Consider the following 16,691-nt stretch of genomic DNA (forward strand, 5'->3'; position numbering starts at 1 on the left):
TGGTTTGATTAAAGCAGACTTCACCAGTGCAAAATAGAATTGAATGCCTAAAATTATCTGGAACTGCAGTTACAGATACAGCACCTAACTGCAGTTATGATATTCATAACTACAGTGATGAAATGAGACCCAAATCTCATATACAATAAAATATCCTTGTGTTGGGTTTGCATGGCAAGGTTTTGGTAGCGGGGGGGGTGGGGGGGGTGGGGTATCTACAGGGGTGGCTTCTGTGAGAAGCTGCTAGAAGCTTCCCCTGTGTCTGACAGAGCCAATGCCAGCCGGCTCCAAGATGGACCTACCGCTGACCAAGGCCGAGCCAATCAGCGCCTCTGTAATAACGTATTTAAGAAGGAATAAAAAGAGTTAGAGGGAGCTTTTGCAGCCGGAGAGAGGAGTGAGAAGATGTAAGAAACTCTGCAGACACCAAGGTCAGTGCAGAAGGAGGGGCAGGAGGTGCTCCAGGCGCTGGAGCAGAGATCCCCCTGCAGCCCGTGGTGAAGACCATGGTGAAGCAGGCTGTCCCTCTGCAGCCCATGGAGGAAGGATGAGGGGGTGTAGAGATTCCCCCTGCAGCCCGTGGAGGACCCCATGCCGGAGCAGGTGGAGGCACCTGAAGGAGGCTGTGGCCTGTGGGAAGCCCACGCTGGAGCAAGCTCCTGGCAGGACCTGTGGCCCTGTGGGAGAGACACACGCTGGAGCAGTTTGCTCCTGAAGGTCTGCACCCCGTGGGAGAGACTCATGTTGGAGAAGTTCGTGAAGGACTGTCTCCCGTGAGAGGGACTCCATGCTGGAGCAGGGGAACAATGAGAGGAGTCCTCCCCCTGAGGAGGAAGAAGCGGCAGAAACACCGTGTGATGAACTGACCGTAACCCCCATTCCCCGTCCCCCTGTGCCGCTGAGGGGGGCGGAGGTTGAAGCCGGGAGTGAAGTTGAGCCTGGGAGGGGTGAGGGGGAGGTGTTTTAAGATTTTATTTTATTTCTCATTCCTCTACTCTGTTTTGCTTAGTAATAAATTAGATGAATTCCTTCTCTAAGTTTGGTCTGTTTTGCTCGTGATGATAATTAGTGAGTGATCTCTCCCTGTCCTTATCTTGACCCACAAGCTTTTTGTTACACTTTTTCTCCCCTGTCTGGTGAAGGAGGGGAGTGACAGAGCAGCTCTGGTGGGCACCTGGCCCCCAGCCAGGGTCAACCCATCACAATCCTACACATTAAACATATTAGGTATGGCAATGCAGCTTATTGCTGACCCCATCAAAAGGAATGTATGTACTAGCTAACTACTTCTTAGGGCAAGCACCCTCAGAAAGAAATCCAGTTCAAGTGCTGAAGTATATTGGTTGATTTCTTGCATTCAGAAAATTAAAAGTGAATGAAAAAAATGTGCACAGACAAGAGGGAAATAAATTAGGGCCACTGCCCTCTTCTCTTCCTCTTTCAGTCCTTTTTCTACTCCCCTTATCTACCCTGATCTCTCTTCTTACCAGCAACCAGCCTGAACTTCAGAAATATAAATGTAGCATTCTGCTAAGCATATAAAAAGGAACAGTACCACATGTCCCTTGCCTTATAATGAATTTCTTTGTATATTCCAAGAGGTCTCCTGGCCTTGCAGATGACAGCTCAATCCCTAGCAGTCTGACATCCCTTGCCCCTCTGGGTATGCCTTCTCCCAGCCAAAACAGAAAATACTCATGACCTTGAAGGAATTGCATTCCCGTGAAAGGTAAGTGCTGCACATGTTTTCTGGGTATCACCGCTGTAATTATTAATCTAATAGTCACAAAGTAATAAAGATATTAGGTAAATCAAATGAAAAATTTCATACTTCCGATATTGAGAACTGTGCTAAACTAATTTCAGCTAGATATTGCTATTTCTCTAGGTTTTGGGGTTTTAAAAAATTTATTATTTTCTGTAACCCAAACTTCCCCTTAAGCTGAAATCATGGAATTTAGTTCACTAGTTCTTTAGGTTTTGGGGGTCTTTCGTCCTAAAGGTTGGACTTAGTTGGCACACAGGTTGGAGAAAGAGTGGGTAAGACAGAAGGAGAGGAGGTTTCGAGGTGAGCAGGGCTGGAAAAGGGATTTAAAAAGGGGCAGGAGAAGTGTGGAGAACACATCTTCAGGGAATGAGAGGTGAAGCAGAGATGGGGAAGAAAGTGAGGTGACAGTATATGGAAAAAAAATTTCATGGTAGAAGTTTCTTATGATGAGGGTGATGAGACACTCTAACAGGATGCCCAGAGAAGTTGTGGATGCCCCTTTGAAAATTATCTAGTCCAACCCCCCTGCCACAGGCAGGGACATCTTTCATTAGATCAGGGTGCTTAAAGCCCCATCCAACCTGGCCTTGAACACTGTATACTTGTAAGATGAAGAGTAGTGCATCCCAGGGTGTCACGAAGGTGCTACAGCCTTAGCACTGGACCTTGAACTTCCTGCCCACGAACAAAGTGTCATCCACTGTGCATGGGATACAGGATACAGGTCTCCTGGCAAACTAACCATGTCCAGGACACGTGCTCAGGCAGCGTCCTGTGATCATCTTATTGCCTACTGCTAGCACACCTCCTGGCGCTGTTTGGCCCATGCCAACCAGTCCACTCTCGGTGTGGAGGCCAATCTGGAGGAGCACTGATGCATGGCACTGTTGCATGGCACAATCTGTGGCCGGCACAAGATGCTGCTTATTTTGAGGTGCTCTCAAGGAAAGCCCTAACTGGTCTTACAGAGTCCACACCGCCAGCCTTGGCAGCCACAGCCACAGGTCCCCTCTGGTGGCCCCGGGGACAGCCACAGAGCATGCAGAAGCAGGTTCCTACATTTCCATGGCTTTTGGAGAGCAGAAGGCTGTGAGCCCGCGGCTGCCGTGCCTCCGGGGCTGCGCTCCTCAACCAAGGGCACGCTCTCCCCCCAAACCTTCTGGGAGGCAGGAGAGAAAACGGCAACGCACATTGCTGTGGGTGACTGGGGCCGATGTGAGGGATCAGCCATCATCTGGAGGGCCAGCGCCCCCTCAGCAGGAACCCTGCTCGCCCCTCTCGGCAGGCCTGCCGCCCCGCGGGGCGGAACCCTTCACCAGGCGGGCCCAGGTACAGCCGGGCCCAGGTACAGCCCCGGGAGCGCGGCGGGGTCCGCCGCCGGCAGCTCTCGGCCTCGCACCGGGCGGCGGGAGGCGGTGCCCATCGGCGGGGCGGGGCAGTGTCCGCTCCGCTCGGGGGACGCCAGAGCCGGGCCGGAGCTGCCGCGGGAGGGAGCGAGCGGCCGGTGCAGGGACAGCGCCATGGCCGAGAGATACGACGTGGTCGTGGTCGGGGGCGGCATCTCAGGTGGGTCCGGCGGCTTGGGGGGCGGTGGGGCGTCCTGTCAGCCCCTGAGGCGCCGAGCCTGGGCGCCCGGTCGCTGGGCGGGGTGGCGGCACCGGGGTGCAGTCGACTTGGCCCCGTCGCTCGCCGCCCCGCACAGCCGCTGGCCCGCCCGGCGGGGGGGAGGCGGCGGTACCGGCGTGGTGGAGCATCACGGCGGCCGTGGGGGAGAGGCTGCGCTGGAGCTCGCCTTCTCCTCGGCCTGAGCTGGTCTCCCCAGGGAAGCCCGAGTTGCGAGCGTATCCCGGCGGATAGCTGAGTACAGTCTCCGTAATTCAGGGGCACTGAATGACACATGGTGCAGGCAGTATTTTATTATTTTTTTAGTTTATTATTTGTATTATTCTGATTTTTCCACCGTCCAGCCCCAGCATCCCCTGAACCTGTGTAATTGCTGCTGGAGCCCCTGGAAGTTTTGGGCAGGCGAGGCTATGTGCGCTCTGCATCCTCTGCGCCCGGTGCTGGGGTGCTGTGCAGAGGCCCTCGGTAACACATGACTAATTTAAATCTTGGGGTGCTTTCTGTTTAGAGCAGGTTGAAGCGTAAAGGAAAATGGCTGAAATCAGCTAGATTGTTTAGTTAGTTTCCAGTTCCGCATTCAGTACCAGACGGATTGGAGAACATAAGCAGTCTGGCAGAAATGGAGAGCAGGCCTGGAACCCTTCTTGCACTGGGTGGCAATCTGCTGTTTTTAACCCAGTCCTGCCTAGAGGAGCTCGGTGCCTGACCAGAGTGAGTCTCTCTCTCATGCGTTTTGTTCCGAGATACATGTGCCCAAATAAATCGTGTATGTGCAGTAGATATTTTTTTTCCTGTGCCTTTGACATACCGAACAGTTGCTTTTTGGCCTGTTAGCGTTGAGAGGTGTGCAGTGTGATAGCTCCTGTGCTGTATGTTAATCTCCTCAGTGCATAATGAGTATGCGTACGTCCACAGATGCAAGTAGCATCTCTTGCCAAACTGAAAACAATTTACTTGAGATGTGTTACAAACCATGATTTTAGTCATCCTTTTTTTTACATAGCTTTTAATTTCCACTATTTTTTAAAATATATAATTCTAGATGTCTATTTAACCGTTATATTAAGGTACGCAGTGTGCAATTTGAATGATATATGAAATGCAGTCAACAAAATCATTGGCATTATTCCCTAAGGAGGATTCTCTGATAACAAACTGCTGAATAATTATTGAATCTTTCAAGTATGTTTATGTGATTAGCAAAAATTAACCATTGCTTTTCTATAAACCACAGTTGATTCTGAACACAGTGTTATGGCCAATTTTTAACTTACACCATGTTTCCCAGTGAAAGTCAATTACGGAAAATTAACCAGTGGTAACTATCTATTTATGCCTTCTAAATGGAAACATTTCTAGTGGTGTGTTTTTGTACAGGAGTATTGCTACAGGTTCCCCCAGTTCCAGGAGTTGGAGTGAAAGAGTTAGTGTAACAGCTTTTAATATACCCTTGTTTTTCATGGTTGCCATGGGAATATTTTCATGGCAGGCCTGCACAGCCCACATATGTTTTCCTGAAAGAGCACTCAGAACAGAGAAGCAGTGCTGTGTCTTATTAAATTGTGTGCTTTGCTCTTTGCTACCCGCAGACAGCAGCAAGTGGCAGGGTGGGGGTAAGGAACCTGTTTTCTATTTAATTCCTTTTACACCAAATCTTCTACAAAGGACTCTGCTTTCACGCTGTAGCAACTTTACTCCTGCCTTCACACAGAGGCTTGAAAAATACACACTTAAAAAAATTACTAATGACTAGGCACCTCTCTTTAGTTACTTTCTTTCAGCTACTATATATGACTCCCGATTCACCTCTGTCTTCTACCCACATACTTCTCTGTAAATCATTGAGCTTGCAGCCAGGTGATGAAACCATGCTTTTATATCTCCTTGCTCTGACTGACGTGCCAACTGCTGCAGAGATCTCTTCTCCTGTCCACTGGAAAATAAAATACACGATTTTTAAAATAAGTCACTCCTTGGAGACCAGGCCTGTTACTGCTCCAAATTTGATGTGCGTTCCTTCAGAAAGTCGCTGTTTTTGAGCCACCTGAGGCTCAGCCGACTGAGACTTCGCTGTTACTGCCTTTAGGTGAGGAAGGCAGCAGTCGGTGCGCGGCTGTAAAACAGCAGAAAGCTCTCATAGCCCTCGGAGTAGGTGTGCTTGAGTTGGCTGCTACAGCCATAGGCAAAACAGGTAATCACAGAAGAAACAAAGAGTTGCTGTGCTGATGTGAGGATGCAAATAAACATGTTGCAGAGGTGCCATTCAGCTCTCTCTTTTTCTATTTATTTATATAGGTTAATAAAAGCTATCCATTTGCAGTGCTCTGACCCTCTTTGGCAGTGGTTCTGCCCATCTTTTATCCAGATTTAATTAGTAGGGTTTAAAATTTAAAGAGTAAATAAACCTGATAATGGAAGAGCAGTGCAGAGGCCTTCACAACCCTGACAGTCGCTGTTCTTCTCTGAAGGGGTTGATCTTTTATCTAAAGATACCACTTGGTTTGTTGAAAAGCAAAGAATAAAACTAAAGAATTGGCTAATCTAAGTGTTATTTAATGAAAATCTATTCAAAATTAGTCTTCATTAATTTCTTTCAAGTCTAAAAAAAAAGGTCTGTGGCTTCTGTGAAGATTTCAGATCATCTCAATACAGTTATTATGACAATGAAGACATTTGAGGAACAGGAGGATTTACTACAGAGTAGATTATTTTTTATGAGTAAAACTTATGCTAAAGTCCTTGAAATTGTAGGGAATGGTGTAGACTAAAAATAAATATTTTAGAAGAAGATTTCCTGACTTAAAAATGCATATATGAAACCACTTTGCCACACACTTTATCTAGTGGCACTGTATTTACCTGGTACTAAAGAATATTTTGATAGGAAACGTAAAAGGTCCTCACTGAGCTGGAACTTCTGTCATGACATGTTCTTCTGTTTGCTCAAAGCTCTCTCTTTTTCCTGGAAGGACTCCGTAAGCACAAGGACAGAAATGACTATGAGAAAATGATGAGGTTGTGTCATCAAACTTGCTTATCTTCTTAATTAATTGAGACACCGATGACAGAAATTTTCTTAAAATCAAAACTTGAAATCTGTTCAGAGATTTCATTTAAAAACTTCCTCCATGTGTTTCAAAAGTGCCTTCCTGTCCCTGCTTTTGCCATGGGGACCTCTTTCTTTTTTTGTTTTAAAAGAAGTTATCAGATTTGAACCTAATTTTATGCAAGTCCTATTTAAGAAAATGCTTCTCCTGAATTACCGGTGCACAGATTTTACAATTAAAGTGAGGTTAATTGATTTCATTTTTTTTCCCTGAAAGGTAAAGCCTTTTTTTAATTATGGCAAGTGTTATTTGAAGTATATTTAGTGTTTTCCTGTCCACAAGCAATGTATCATGTTCCTGTAAGTTTAGAACCAAAACCTACTGTAAAATCTTTCTATTGAAATGTTAGGGTTTTAAAATATTTACATACCTATTCTTGTGTTATTGAGATACCACTGTGCTCTATACTCTTAAGTCTTGCTTTGTATTTGCATGAAGATCTAATATGCCGTATAATTATAGTAGTTTTCACTACATCTGTGAGCTAGTTTCAAATTACTTCAAAAAAAAAAAAAAAAGGTCAGGTGTTTGTTTTGGGGGCTATTATCTGAAGATGTTCAATCTGTTTTAAAATAGACTGAAGCAGAGGGCAAAATTGTTTTTTCAAAACAAATCTGGGACATGTTATAAGAAAGGTATACAAGAGGCGCATAACCTCCACTGCTTACTTCTCAATGTTTTCCTTTTGCTCCCTGGTAGTAATTTACAGTGTCATAATATTCATCCTTTGAAAAGATAGTTTGCCAAATGAGATGCTATTTTTTTGAGACGATTACCAATCTAGTAATCCTATACTAGATGCCCATATGGAGAGGAGAAAACCCCAAACCAAAACAAAATGTGGGCATGGATGAAATAGGTGTGCGTGCTGAAATGGAATGGACCCATCTGTGGGAGGATTTTGATCCTCTCAAAGCGATACCACTCTCTCTGGGATGCGCCCAGGCAAAGGGAATCCAGGATGTTTCCCTGTCAGTTGACATGATGAAGCTTTTCATTCACATTTTCAATCGTCCATCTCTGTATCTGCCATCAGGGTATTTTTCCTTTTGTATTCAACTACTCTCATAGCTACTGCAAAGGAATATGAGGCAATTAGATGGAGCCTGCCATTCTACTTCTAGATCTTTCACAAAAAACCTTGGCAATACACAGTAAACAGTACAGAAAGCAGCTGCGTTGTGTTGTGAGATAGTTTGGTAGCCTAGGCAGCAGGAACAGTATTGTAAGTCACTACTGATACATCCTAATTGCTCTGAAAGTTGATTTGATAAGAAGCTTTCCATTCTACCTGCAGGAGCCATCTCATCTCCCAAGGCTCAAAGCAATGCATCATTAAGGAAAGCTTTTCCATTAGCTTATTTAATCATTATGAAAGGGTGTTATTAGGGAAAGTTCATTCTGTCTGTTCAGCAAAATGCGATAACCGCCCTGGAAGGGGCAAAAAAGGTAAGTTAGGATGGCAAAACTTTGTGCAAGGGATTCCTGGGTGGCTACTATGGAAATAACTGGTGGATAACCTAAGTTTATACGTAGCAGTTGATGTTAGGGTTACAAACTGCAAAGTCCACAGGATTTTCTTATTTGTACTGCTGAATTGCGTATTTTTTGACAAACCAGATGAGACACAGGAGAAGTTTAAAGTTCTTTGTAAGAAAGTTCAGTCCATTGTTTGCTTGGGCAACCACCCGCAGTGTTGCTTTTAGTTTGTTAGGTTTGTTGGAGTCTAGTCTAGCGCTTGACTAGAACCTAATCACACTTCAGGAGGTGGTATGCATTCATCTGCATTAGTGTATTGGTTTGGATTGAGTGTGTACTGTGAGCAAACCTCCTGACTGACCCTACGTATTGCTCTATGATGTGTACCACAGAGCAGGCTCAGAGTATATGCATTGGATTTCTTTTTGCACAAGACCAAATGGGAAGACATGCTCTAGGAGCTCACCTTTTGAGCTCCAACCACATCAGCTTGTAAGACCATGCGAGAGCTAGTCTGAATTAAAGCCCGTCATGCATATAGTATGGATACTGGGTATTCAGGATGCAACTGTTTTACTCTGCAGATCTGCTGTTCTGCACTATTTGCTAACATAGACACTGCAAACTTTCTGTCTTGGGATACTTTTAGTTTTGCAGATCAAAGGTAGCAACATGGAAAGAGCAAACATTTCAATTTTGTGCTTTTCTTCCATGAAGACACAGTTAAAAATAATTTACTTGGTCATCTTGACCACAGATGTGTGCCTGCATCCTCTGTCTCCATCCTTTATGTCTTCTCCTTGCCTGCTTTTTTCCCTCTTTAATTTTCTTATACCATCAGGAGATTGCCAAAAGATGACATTCCGTGTGCTTCTGAATTTTGGTTTGTTCATTTTACTCTTTGGCACCATCAAGGACAGGAGTAATTTTTAAAACACACAATTCAGTATACTTCCCCCTGTGTAGCAAGTGACCATAATGTCAACCTCCAGCAAATAGCAAGATGCTCATCACCACAGTGATATGAGTCTGGGTCGAACACTGTTACTCGCAGTCCCAGAGGCTGTGAGGAGCAGCCCACTGCTTTGGCTCCGTTCTGGGTGCGTTCAGGCTGCCTGATGTGATCTCAGGAGCGTGCAAGGACTGAAGGGCAGCTAGTGAGTGAGTGAGTGGAGGTGGTCTTATCAAAAGGTGGAGAACTGTGGCAAAAGCTAAGTAGGCATGTTTGAACTGCCTAAGTAGGCAGCCTGAGCAATGCAGGCTTACACAGCCCTGATAGTCCCAGGGGTAAACTTCCAGCACTGCTTGTAGTATCATAAAACAGCAGAGAATTTGCTCTATATTTACATATCTTACACAGCAGCTAATGACAATGAATTAGGTCTTATGCATAATTTAGTCAATTGAGAAGGCTTTTCTTCTTCAGAAGTTACTATTCTGTATGTAAACAATCTGGGTGATTTTGGCACGCTTCCCACTGGCACAGTTTCCTTCTCTATAGCACAACTGACAGCTATAGTTAAGTAGTTCTGTTACTTAAAGATAAAAAACCATATTGTTTCACTGCCCCTTCCCAGAAAGGGAGTAGCTTGCTTTTGTGTTTTGCCTCACTTCTGTAGCAGCTACTTCACACAGTACACGGATACAATGGTGCAGTTTACCATGGTTATAAAAGTTTGCTGAGCAATGCCATAGTGGATTGAATACCTTCCTTTGATTTTTGTTTACAGAAAATTTGTCTTGATTCACTTACAAATCTCTCAGTTATGTTTCTGACATCAGTTGCCATTCAGCTGGGCTTCAATTTCTTGAGGAAACAGTTTCAGTCATTTAATTTTTTTTTTTAGCCATTTTTGAACTTAACATGATTTTCCTTCTGGGCTGATAACCTATTTCATCCTTGTAAACGTACCTCAGATATTAAGGTTTTTGCTGCCTTGTGAGGTGTTTTGCCAAAATGTGATCGTTCATCTAATTGACTACCTTTATTTCCTTACGGACCAATTTGTGTCTAAGGTTTATAATTCTGTAATGTATGATCCTTGTTTAAAGATACTTTTTGCTGATTTTAGTGGTCAATGAGAGTGCACTGCAGTATGTTAGTATTTAAACCATGAATGTCTAGTATTCTTTTAAATTACCCATCCAGGTATTTGCATTTTGCGCAGCCTTTTCTGTCCTGTCAATTTTCTGTTCAAATAACTTGCTTAAAAGTAATGTCAGTGTGGTTCCTTAAAAACTGTATTTGGTCCACAAACCGTTATTATGACCAGTAGTTGGGTATGGAGCAGTGTAAGGGAACAGAAAGAGGAATGGGCATCAATATCATTGCCCAGAGAAGCTGTGGATGCCCCATCCCTGGAAGTGTTTAAGACCAGGTTGGATGGGGCTTTGGGCAACCTGGTCTAGTGGAGGGTGTCCCTGCCCACAGCAGGGGGGTTGGAACTAGATGATCTTTAAGGTCCCTTCCAACCCAAACCATTCTATCGTTCTATGTCTCAGTTGTGAATACCCTGACTTCTGGATAAGTTAGCGAAAAAGAAGATGCTGGAAAGTGCCTGTCAAGCCACAGGGGAGTTCCATTAACTTAGTCAAGAAACAGTGATAATATTATTTATGGGAAGAGCGGGCTTCTCAGGAGAAAGAGTGACACATTTTCAGGGACAAAGCTGCCCACGGGAATTCAACCCATCTTTTTCTTCTCCCCCATCTCTTCTCTCCCCTGTCTTTCTTTGTGCTGTCCCCACTGCCAGAAAGATGTTTCCACATACATAGCAAATATGTGGGACTGCTGTCCGCACCCCACCCACAGCCCCATGGGACTCAGCTGCATGGATATGGAGGGAAGGGCTTTTGATGGCATCAGGAGCATTAGCAGCTATGGATGGAGAGCAGGGAACTGCTTAAGGAAATAACAGGCATCAGAATTTTTGTAGGGAGTCTGTGTGTGTTCGTGTAGAAGAAGGGAGGGCAGGGGACAGGACAGGGGAAACACAAAGTGCAGTCCAGTCTGGAAAGTTTAAGACCTCATGAGCTACTTCTGGTAACTGGTGTATATGGCAAAATACATCATAGATGTGCTAATTTTTAACACTGGCTTAACACTGAAGATATAGGCTGTGATTCATTAGGGCCTCTAACGTCTGGCAGTTACAAGGATTAGGTTATAGTGGTGACCACTGTTTGGCGCTTCATTTTTCAGGCAGTTGAAGAGTTCCATGAAGTTTTAATTAATTTGAAACCTGTTTATTTTACAAATATGACTTTGTACTATTCAACTTCTTCATGTTTTACAGTTTCCACCATATAACTCAGCTGGGAGTGAGGGGGGTGGGGAGGGAAGATGCCTTTGTAGCCTCCTACCTCCCAGCCAGCTGGTCTTTATATATGAATTATACCATCAAGATAAAACATTGAATGCAGTCTATTCGGTTGACTGCACACGGCAACAGCTGGTCAAACAGCCAGTTCATACTATGCATCATGATTACCTGGATAGCTTGCATATAAACTTGCATCCTGTTTGCTTGAGTGATAGATCTGTGTTTGAATGCATTAAATATTGGAACAAGACACCTCTTTTGTTCCAACATGAGTTAATTTTTTATAAGGCTAGCTTGGGCAGAGGCTGAATCAGTGAATTATGCTGAATAGTGAGCAGAAATGAGGAAAGAATGTAAATTATTTTATTTTATATCCTGAATATTTCTCTTTTCCTCTATGCTTCCTTCGCTTTTTTTTTCCCCCGTGCATTATATCACAATGGTGCAAATCGAATGGTAGCATTTTTTTCTTTCATAAAACACTGATGTTTTTATGAGTTGTTTGGCTCGTAAGACTTTGTCCTGCCTGCACTTAGAGATGGAGGGAAGACAATCACTTGAAAATCTTCTTATTCAGTGATTCCCTTTTGGGCTTCTCTGGATGACATCTATGTTCTCAGTCTTTGGTATCTCAGCTAGGGAATGGTTCATCCTGAGCTGGCCGTCAAGAAATGAAGTGGTCTTTTTGGGATATCAGCAAAGAGCTGGCTGGCATGTAAAGTGATTATACAGGATGCTGGGAAGTGGTGTGGTTCATCTTCATTTTTCAGTTGTTCAAATAGATAAAATGTTCACAAATCCTTGTAAACTTTACAAGATCCTTGTAAGCTTTACAAGCTATTAGTATCTAGCCTGTACGTGTGTGTACACTTACCTACTTGTATATGTGTGCTATGATGATGGTATGAATTTCCAGAAAGTCACTGGTGTAGGGCTTGGCAGATATTTGAAAGTGACATTGAAATATGCTTGATATAAATCCATAATTATTAGGTGCAACTGGGTGAAAATAGTTAGCTGAAGATGAAGGAAAACAAGAAACAGAATGGATACCCATGCAATGAGGGCATGGTGGCTCTACTGGGTGCTTTGCTAGCTGCCATGGGAAGAGACCTTCTCTAGATGGACGCCTATGAGTCATCAGATGCTGAGAAATCTGGGTAATAACATGTTACTCTCTAATGTTAAGATATGAGAATGATAGTCTGTTTATTTTTTAAGTTCACATCTTCTATTTGATCATGTATTTTGAGCATTTATTTTTCTCAGGGGTCTAAAAAAAAAGAATTCTTTGCTTGAGCTCATGCAAGACTTAGCAAAACAGATAAGCATTTATCTTCTGAGACAAATGCTGCATAATTTTGCAAAATTTTCCAGACATGGCTTAGGGGTTTTTTTTCCCACATTGCTGTGTATGGAAGGCAAAACTCTTTGTTGGAATAAATCTGGCTGGCATTTTATTTGCTTGTGTATCTCTTTATAACAGTAATGCCTAAAAGGATGCTTTTAGTAAACTACCCGTATAATGCCTTACCCGATTCTTTGTGCTAAGCTTTGTTTGTTCCAATGCTATGGTATGTTTGTTGTAGTGCTGCCTTGTCTTTCAGTTATCTTTATCATCTCCTTTGTTTCTTCCCTCTGTTGTGTTTTGAGGCAGCCTAGGTTGGTAAACTAGCAGAAAGGGATGACCTAAGCCAAAGGAGGCCCTGGAATTGAAAGCATGAGATAATACTGCAGTACAGATAATATTAATAATAGTAATAATAATAATAATAACCACAACAATAATGCAATTAACTTTAACTTGTCAGTATATCCTGGGGCCATAACAAAGGACGTGCAGAATGTGTTTGGGTTTTTTTACCTGGCTGGGGCCTAGAAACTTTCGACTCTTCCTTTCAAGGTGTGAGGTGGGCACTGAAGGCGTGTACCACTCTGTAAGAAAGACATGAAAAGTCCATAAAATGAAGAGAATACTGAGTAAATGATTGATACTAGAAATATGGGTCCTTTGAAATGCTGGAGCGCTCAGTTTCATCAATCTATAGTTTCATTGGAAACTTTATATGTAAAAATACAGTGAACATTAAAGGGAAGCCCTGTGCAAGGGCAGAACAGCTGTGGCTTCAGCGCATGAGCCTGAGCACCACTGCACTGAAGGCGCTGGGCTTCCCCCCAAACACAACAAGCCGTCTTCATGCCATGCTTGGCAGGGCTTGGGCTTAAGGCACCACCACTTTGCTCCTCTCACTTATAACTGACCACTTATCACTGAACCAGGTGCAATGCCTGGGACAAGTGTAGACTGAATGTTTTTAATGTTGTTTTAAAGAACTCTGCTTAATAAATACTGCTCCTGCACCATGGATGAATCATCTAGGAGCACTGCCTAGGAGAAGAGATCATGTAAAGTTGGAACTAGAGTCTGTGCTCACGTAACTTTGCAGTAACTAACTCATGGGGATGCTCATACTGACCTCAGTAACAAGGTTACAGAACCAGCACTCAGATGGAAAAACTCATTGCCTCGGCTAGACAATGAAATTCTGACAGAAATAAATCATATTTACTCATAGAGTGCTAGGCAGAAATGATATGATGTCCTTTGTACAAATATTTTAGGTAAATGTACATTTTAAGCAGCTACACAGATTGAGAATGTCTTTTTTTTGCTCCTTGGAGTTTCTGAAACTGTAATTTTATTAGTATTTTTTAAGTTCTCTAATGTTGTAGGTGAGTGATATTCATTTTAGTAGCATTCATTGCTGCACAGTGATACAGCTTAGGAAGAGTTGCTTTGATACCTTTCACTGTACTGTTCAGCACGTGGAGGTAAGACATTGAGAATAACCAAGAGACCCAGCTCTGCCATGGTTTTAGGTTCTGAACTGTAATTATTGTATCTTTATTCCATGAGATCGAGTCAGATATCTAAAGTACCTTTGTAAAGGTGGCCCAAATTAGAGAAGTTAATAGGTTACCTTCACCCTGAAAGCATATGGATGTAGGTGAGGGGCTAAGTTAATAAAAGGTATTGTCGGGTTGTAGTATCTCGTTGTCCTTATAGCCCTTTGCTTTTCAGAAGTATTGTCACCTAGACAATTCTTGGAGCAATCTGGATGCTGTGTACTTTGTCTTGCAGAGGACTAAGAAAGCAGTGAAGCAGGAAACCTGACTGTTATTCATGCTCACCATTTTTGATAGCACTGTGCCAGCCTGATGTGAACTGAATTGCAGGCAGCGTGCTCTTAGCCATCCCTGTTGTAGCACTCTTGTTACAATTCTGAGCATGTACTTTGAATTTTTCACGAGAGCAAAATCCCTTGACCTTTCCATAATGTGAGGAAAGTTACAAAAAATGCCTTTATCACCTTAACTCACCCAGACCCCAGGCCAATGTTAGTTTTGCTTTTTTTTGTTGTTGTTGTTTTGCTTTTTATTTTGCTTACAATCCTTATCTATAATGCCTTACAGGCATTACTGTCTCAAGCCATTATTTCAATTAAAACATTTTAGCTGGCTAATGATGAGTGACAGAGGTAAAGGTGACCAGCGCCAGGTTCAATCTCTCAGTGGCAGAGCAGTAATCGGATTGTGTTCATTAGAGCAGTCAACACAAATGAAAACAATGCTATTAAATTGCAGTTTCTAACGCAGTAATGCAATAAAGAAACTGTGGAAAATTTGAAGGAGAAAACCCACTGGTGCAAAATAGCTGTTTAGCTGCAGATAAATACATGCCTTTTCTCTGGTTCTGCCCTCCATCCCTTCAATATCACAAGCGTATGCAAACTGTATTGCGCTAATGGCACTGGGCTTACAGGATGTTTTTGGGACATCTCTTAAAAGGAGGTCAGAGAACCCTGAGTATAAACAAGGAGGCTTTTATATGAACTTTATAGTAATAAGGTCTAAGCAACAGCAAACATGATTCTTCCATTAACTGATCTAATTTTTAGATCCTAGGAACTTACCCAGAGGCTATTATGGGTCGAAGGAGTGTTTTTCTGCATCCCCCAAAATTTACCTCAACTGCTTGGGTCATATTCCCCTTTATTTATTCCAATTACCCTAGGTTAAATGCTGCAATTGTGTTGACCACTAACAAAGGGGTTCTCCTCAAAAGTTCTGTGATGTTAAGACAGATGGATTTTGTTTCACTGGGTACAGTGCAGCATTTTGGTCAAACTCATTTATGTATTTACTGTATGCATTTTGTATGTACTTCTGAGAAATGGAGAGTCAGACATGGTAGGTAAGGACTGCTGTATGCAGACAACTAATAGTGAGAGAAGTTGTATTCCCAATGTGATTCCCCAGCAATGCCGACTTCTATAACTTCGTGTAGTTTTTGACAGATTTGCTGGTTTTTCTTAACGTTTCAGCTACTTCAGGTTTTGTGATTTTTGTGAGACTCACCACTTGATGAAGAAAAGAAATTAAATTCCTGGCCCCCCGGTCAAAATGAGACTTAGACTCAAAATAAAGCAGACAAATACAAATCCTGAGACTTCTAAAATAACAGCTTCAAGATGTTAAGTGTCCATGGACAGAGGTGGTCTGACTAATATTTTTGAATACTCATGTTAAGAAATACTTGGGTTCATTTACTTTAGTGTCCCTGAACTCAACTCTTACTTGTTTATATATAATAAATTATGGCATGTTTCCTTTTCTTGCTATCAGTCTTGTGAAACATTTTTACATGCCACAATTTCTCCATTCACCCCAGGGCAGAGGACTGTGCTTGTTCAGCAGGCTGAGTCATTATGACATTTCCAAGGTGCATTTTGTCACAGATCCTCGTGCTATGTTTGTTTGCTGCCCTGCACCTCATTAGGAATGCTCAGGCTCAGCCTCCGGTGCTGCTGGCTGTGCTGCCCGCTGGCTCTGGGTAAAGGAGCATCTGTTACCTGACGTCTCTGCAGACAGTGATTTAGACGTGGCCGAACATGTTGAGAGCAAAGAAAAGGTCCTCAAGAAACTTGGCAGTTTGGGCTTTAGTTACAAGGTACATTGTGGCAGCCACTGCTCATGCAGACACGCTTGAGCTCTCGAGGGGCTGCCTGGACGGACGACTTGGCGTGCAGCCGCTGCACCGGCAAATACACTGGGAAAACCAGGTGTTTGCCCCTGCTCGAACACATGATGTCAAGGGGGATGCTGTCAGCCAATAACCAAGCCAGTGTAGAGGTTCTTCACACATTTATATCCAAGTTGTGGAGGCACAACAAAGGTAAAAATCAGCTCCTTGCCTGTTTTAAAAGTGTTGGATGTTTCTAACCTATGTGTACAGCCAATGTTTGTGTGCAAGACTCAAATGTCTGACATCTGGTACAAACATTAAAACTTCCCTGGGTGGTACTTTGTAAACATATCTTTGGTGTTAAG

General features: G+C 43.2%; 1 protein-coding gene across 4 annotated transcripts in view; it reads left to right on the forward strand.

Annotated features, from left to right (window-relative positions):
• Window positions 1-3,178: 3,178 nt before the first annotated feature.
• The window catches only part of LOC104635932 (amine oxidase [flavin-containing] B), a 72,958-nt gene continuing 59,445 nt past the window's right edge, over window positions 3,179-16,691 (forward strand). For 3 of the 4 annotated variants that reach the window (XM_075773772.1, XM_075773747.1, XM_075773762.1), the window contains exon 1: window positions 3,190-3,334. In XM_075773772.1, coding sequence (XP_075629887.1) covers window positions 3,289-3,334 — 46 coding nt within the window. In that variant the 5' untranslated portion in view covers window positions 3,190-3,288. Of the gene's footprint in view, window positions 3,335-16,691 lie in introns of all 4 variants that reach the window. The other variant, XM_075773755.1, reaches the window with a different exon arrangement.

The sequence above is a fragment of the Balearica regulorum genome, chromosome 1 (genome assembly GCF_011004875.1).
Source record: "Balearica regulorum gibbericeps isolate bBalReg1 chromosome 1, bBalReg1.pri, whole genome shotgun sequence".
NCBI classification, from domain to species: Eukaryota; Metazoa; Chordata; class Aves; order Gruiformes; family Gruidae; genus Balearica; species Balearica regulorum.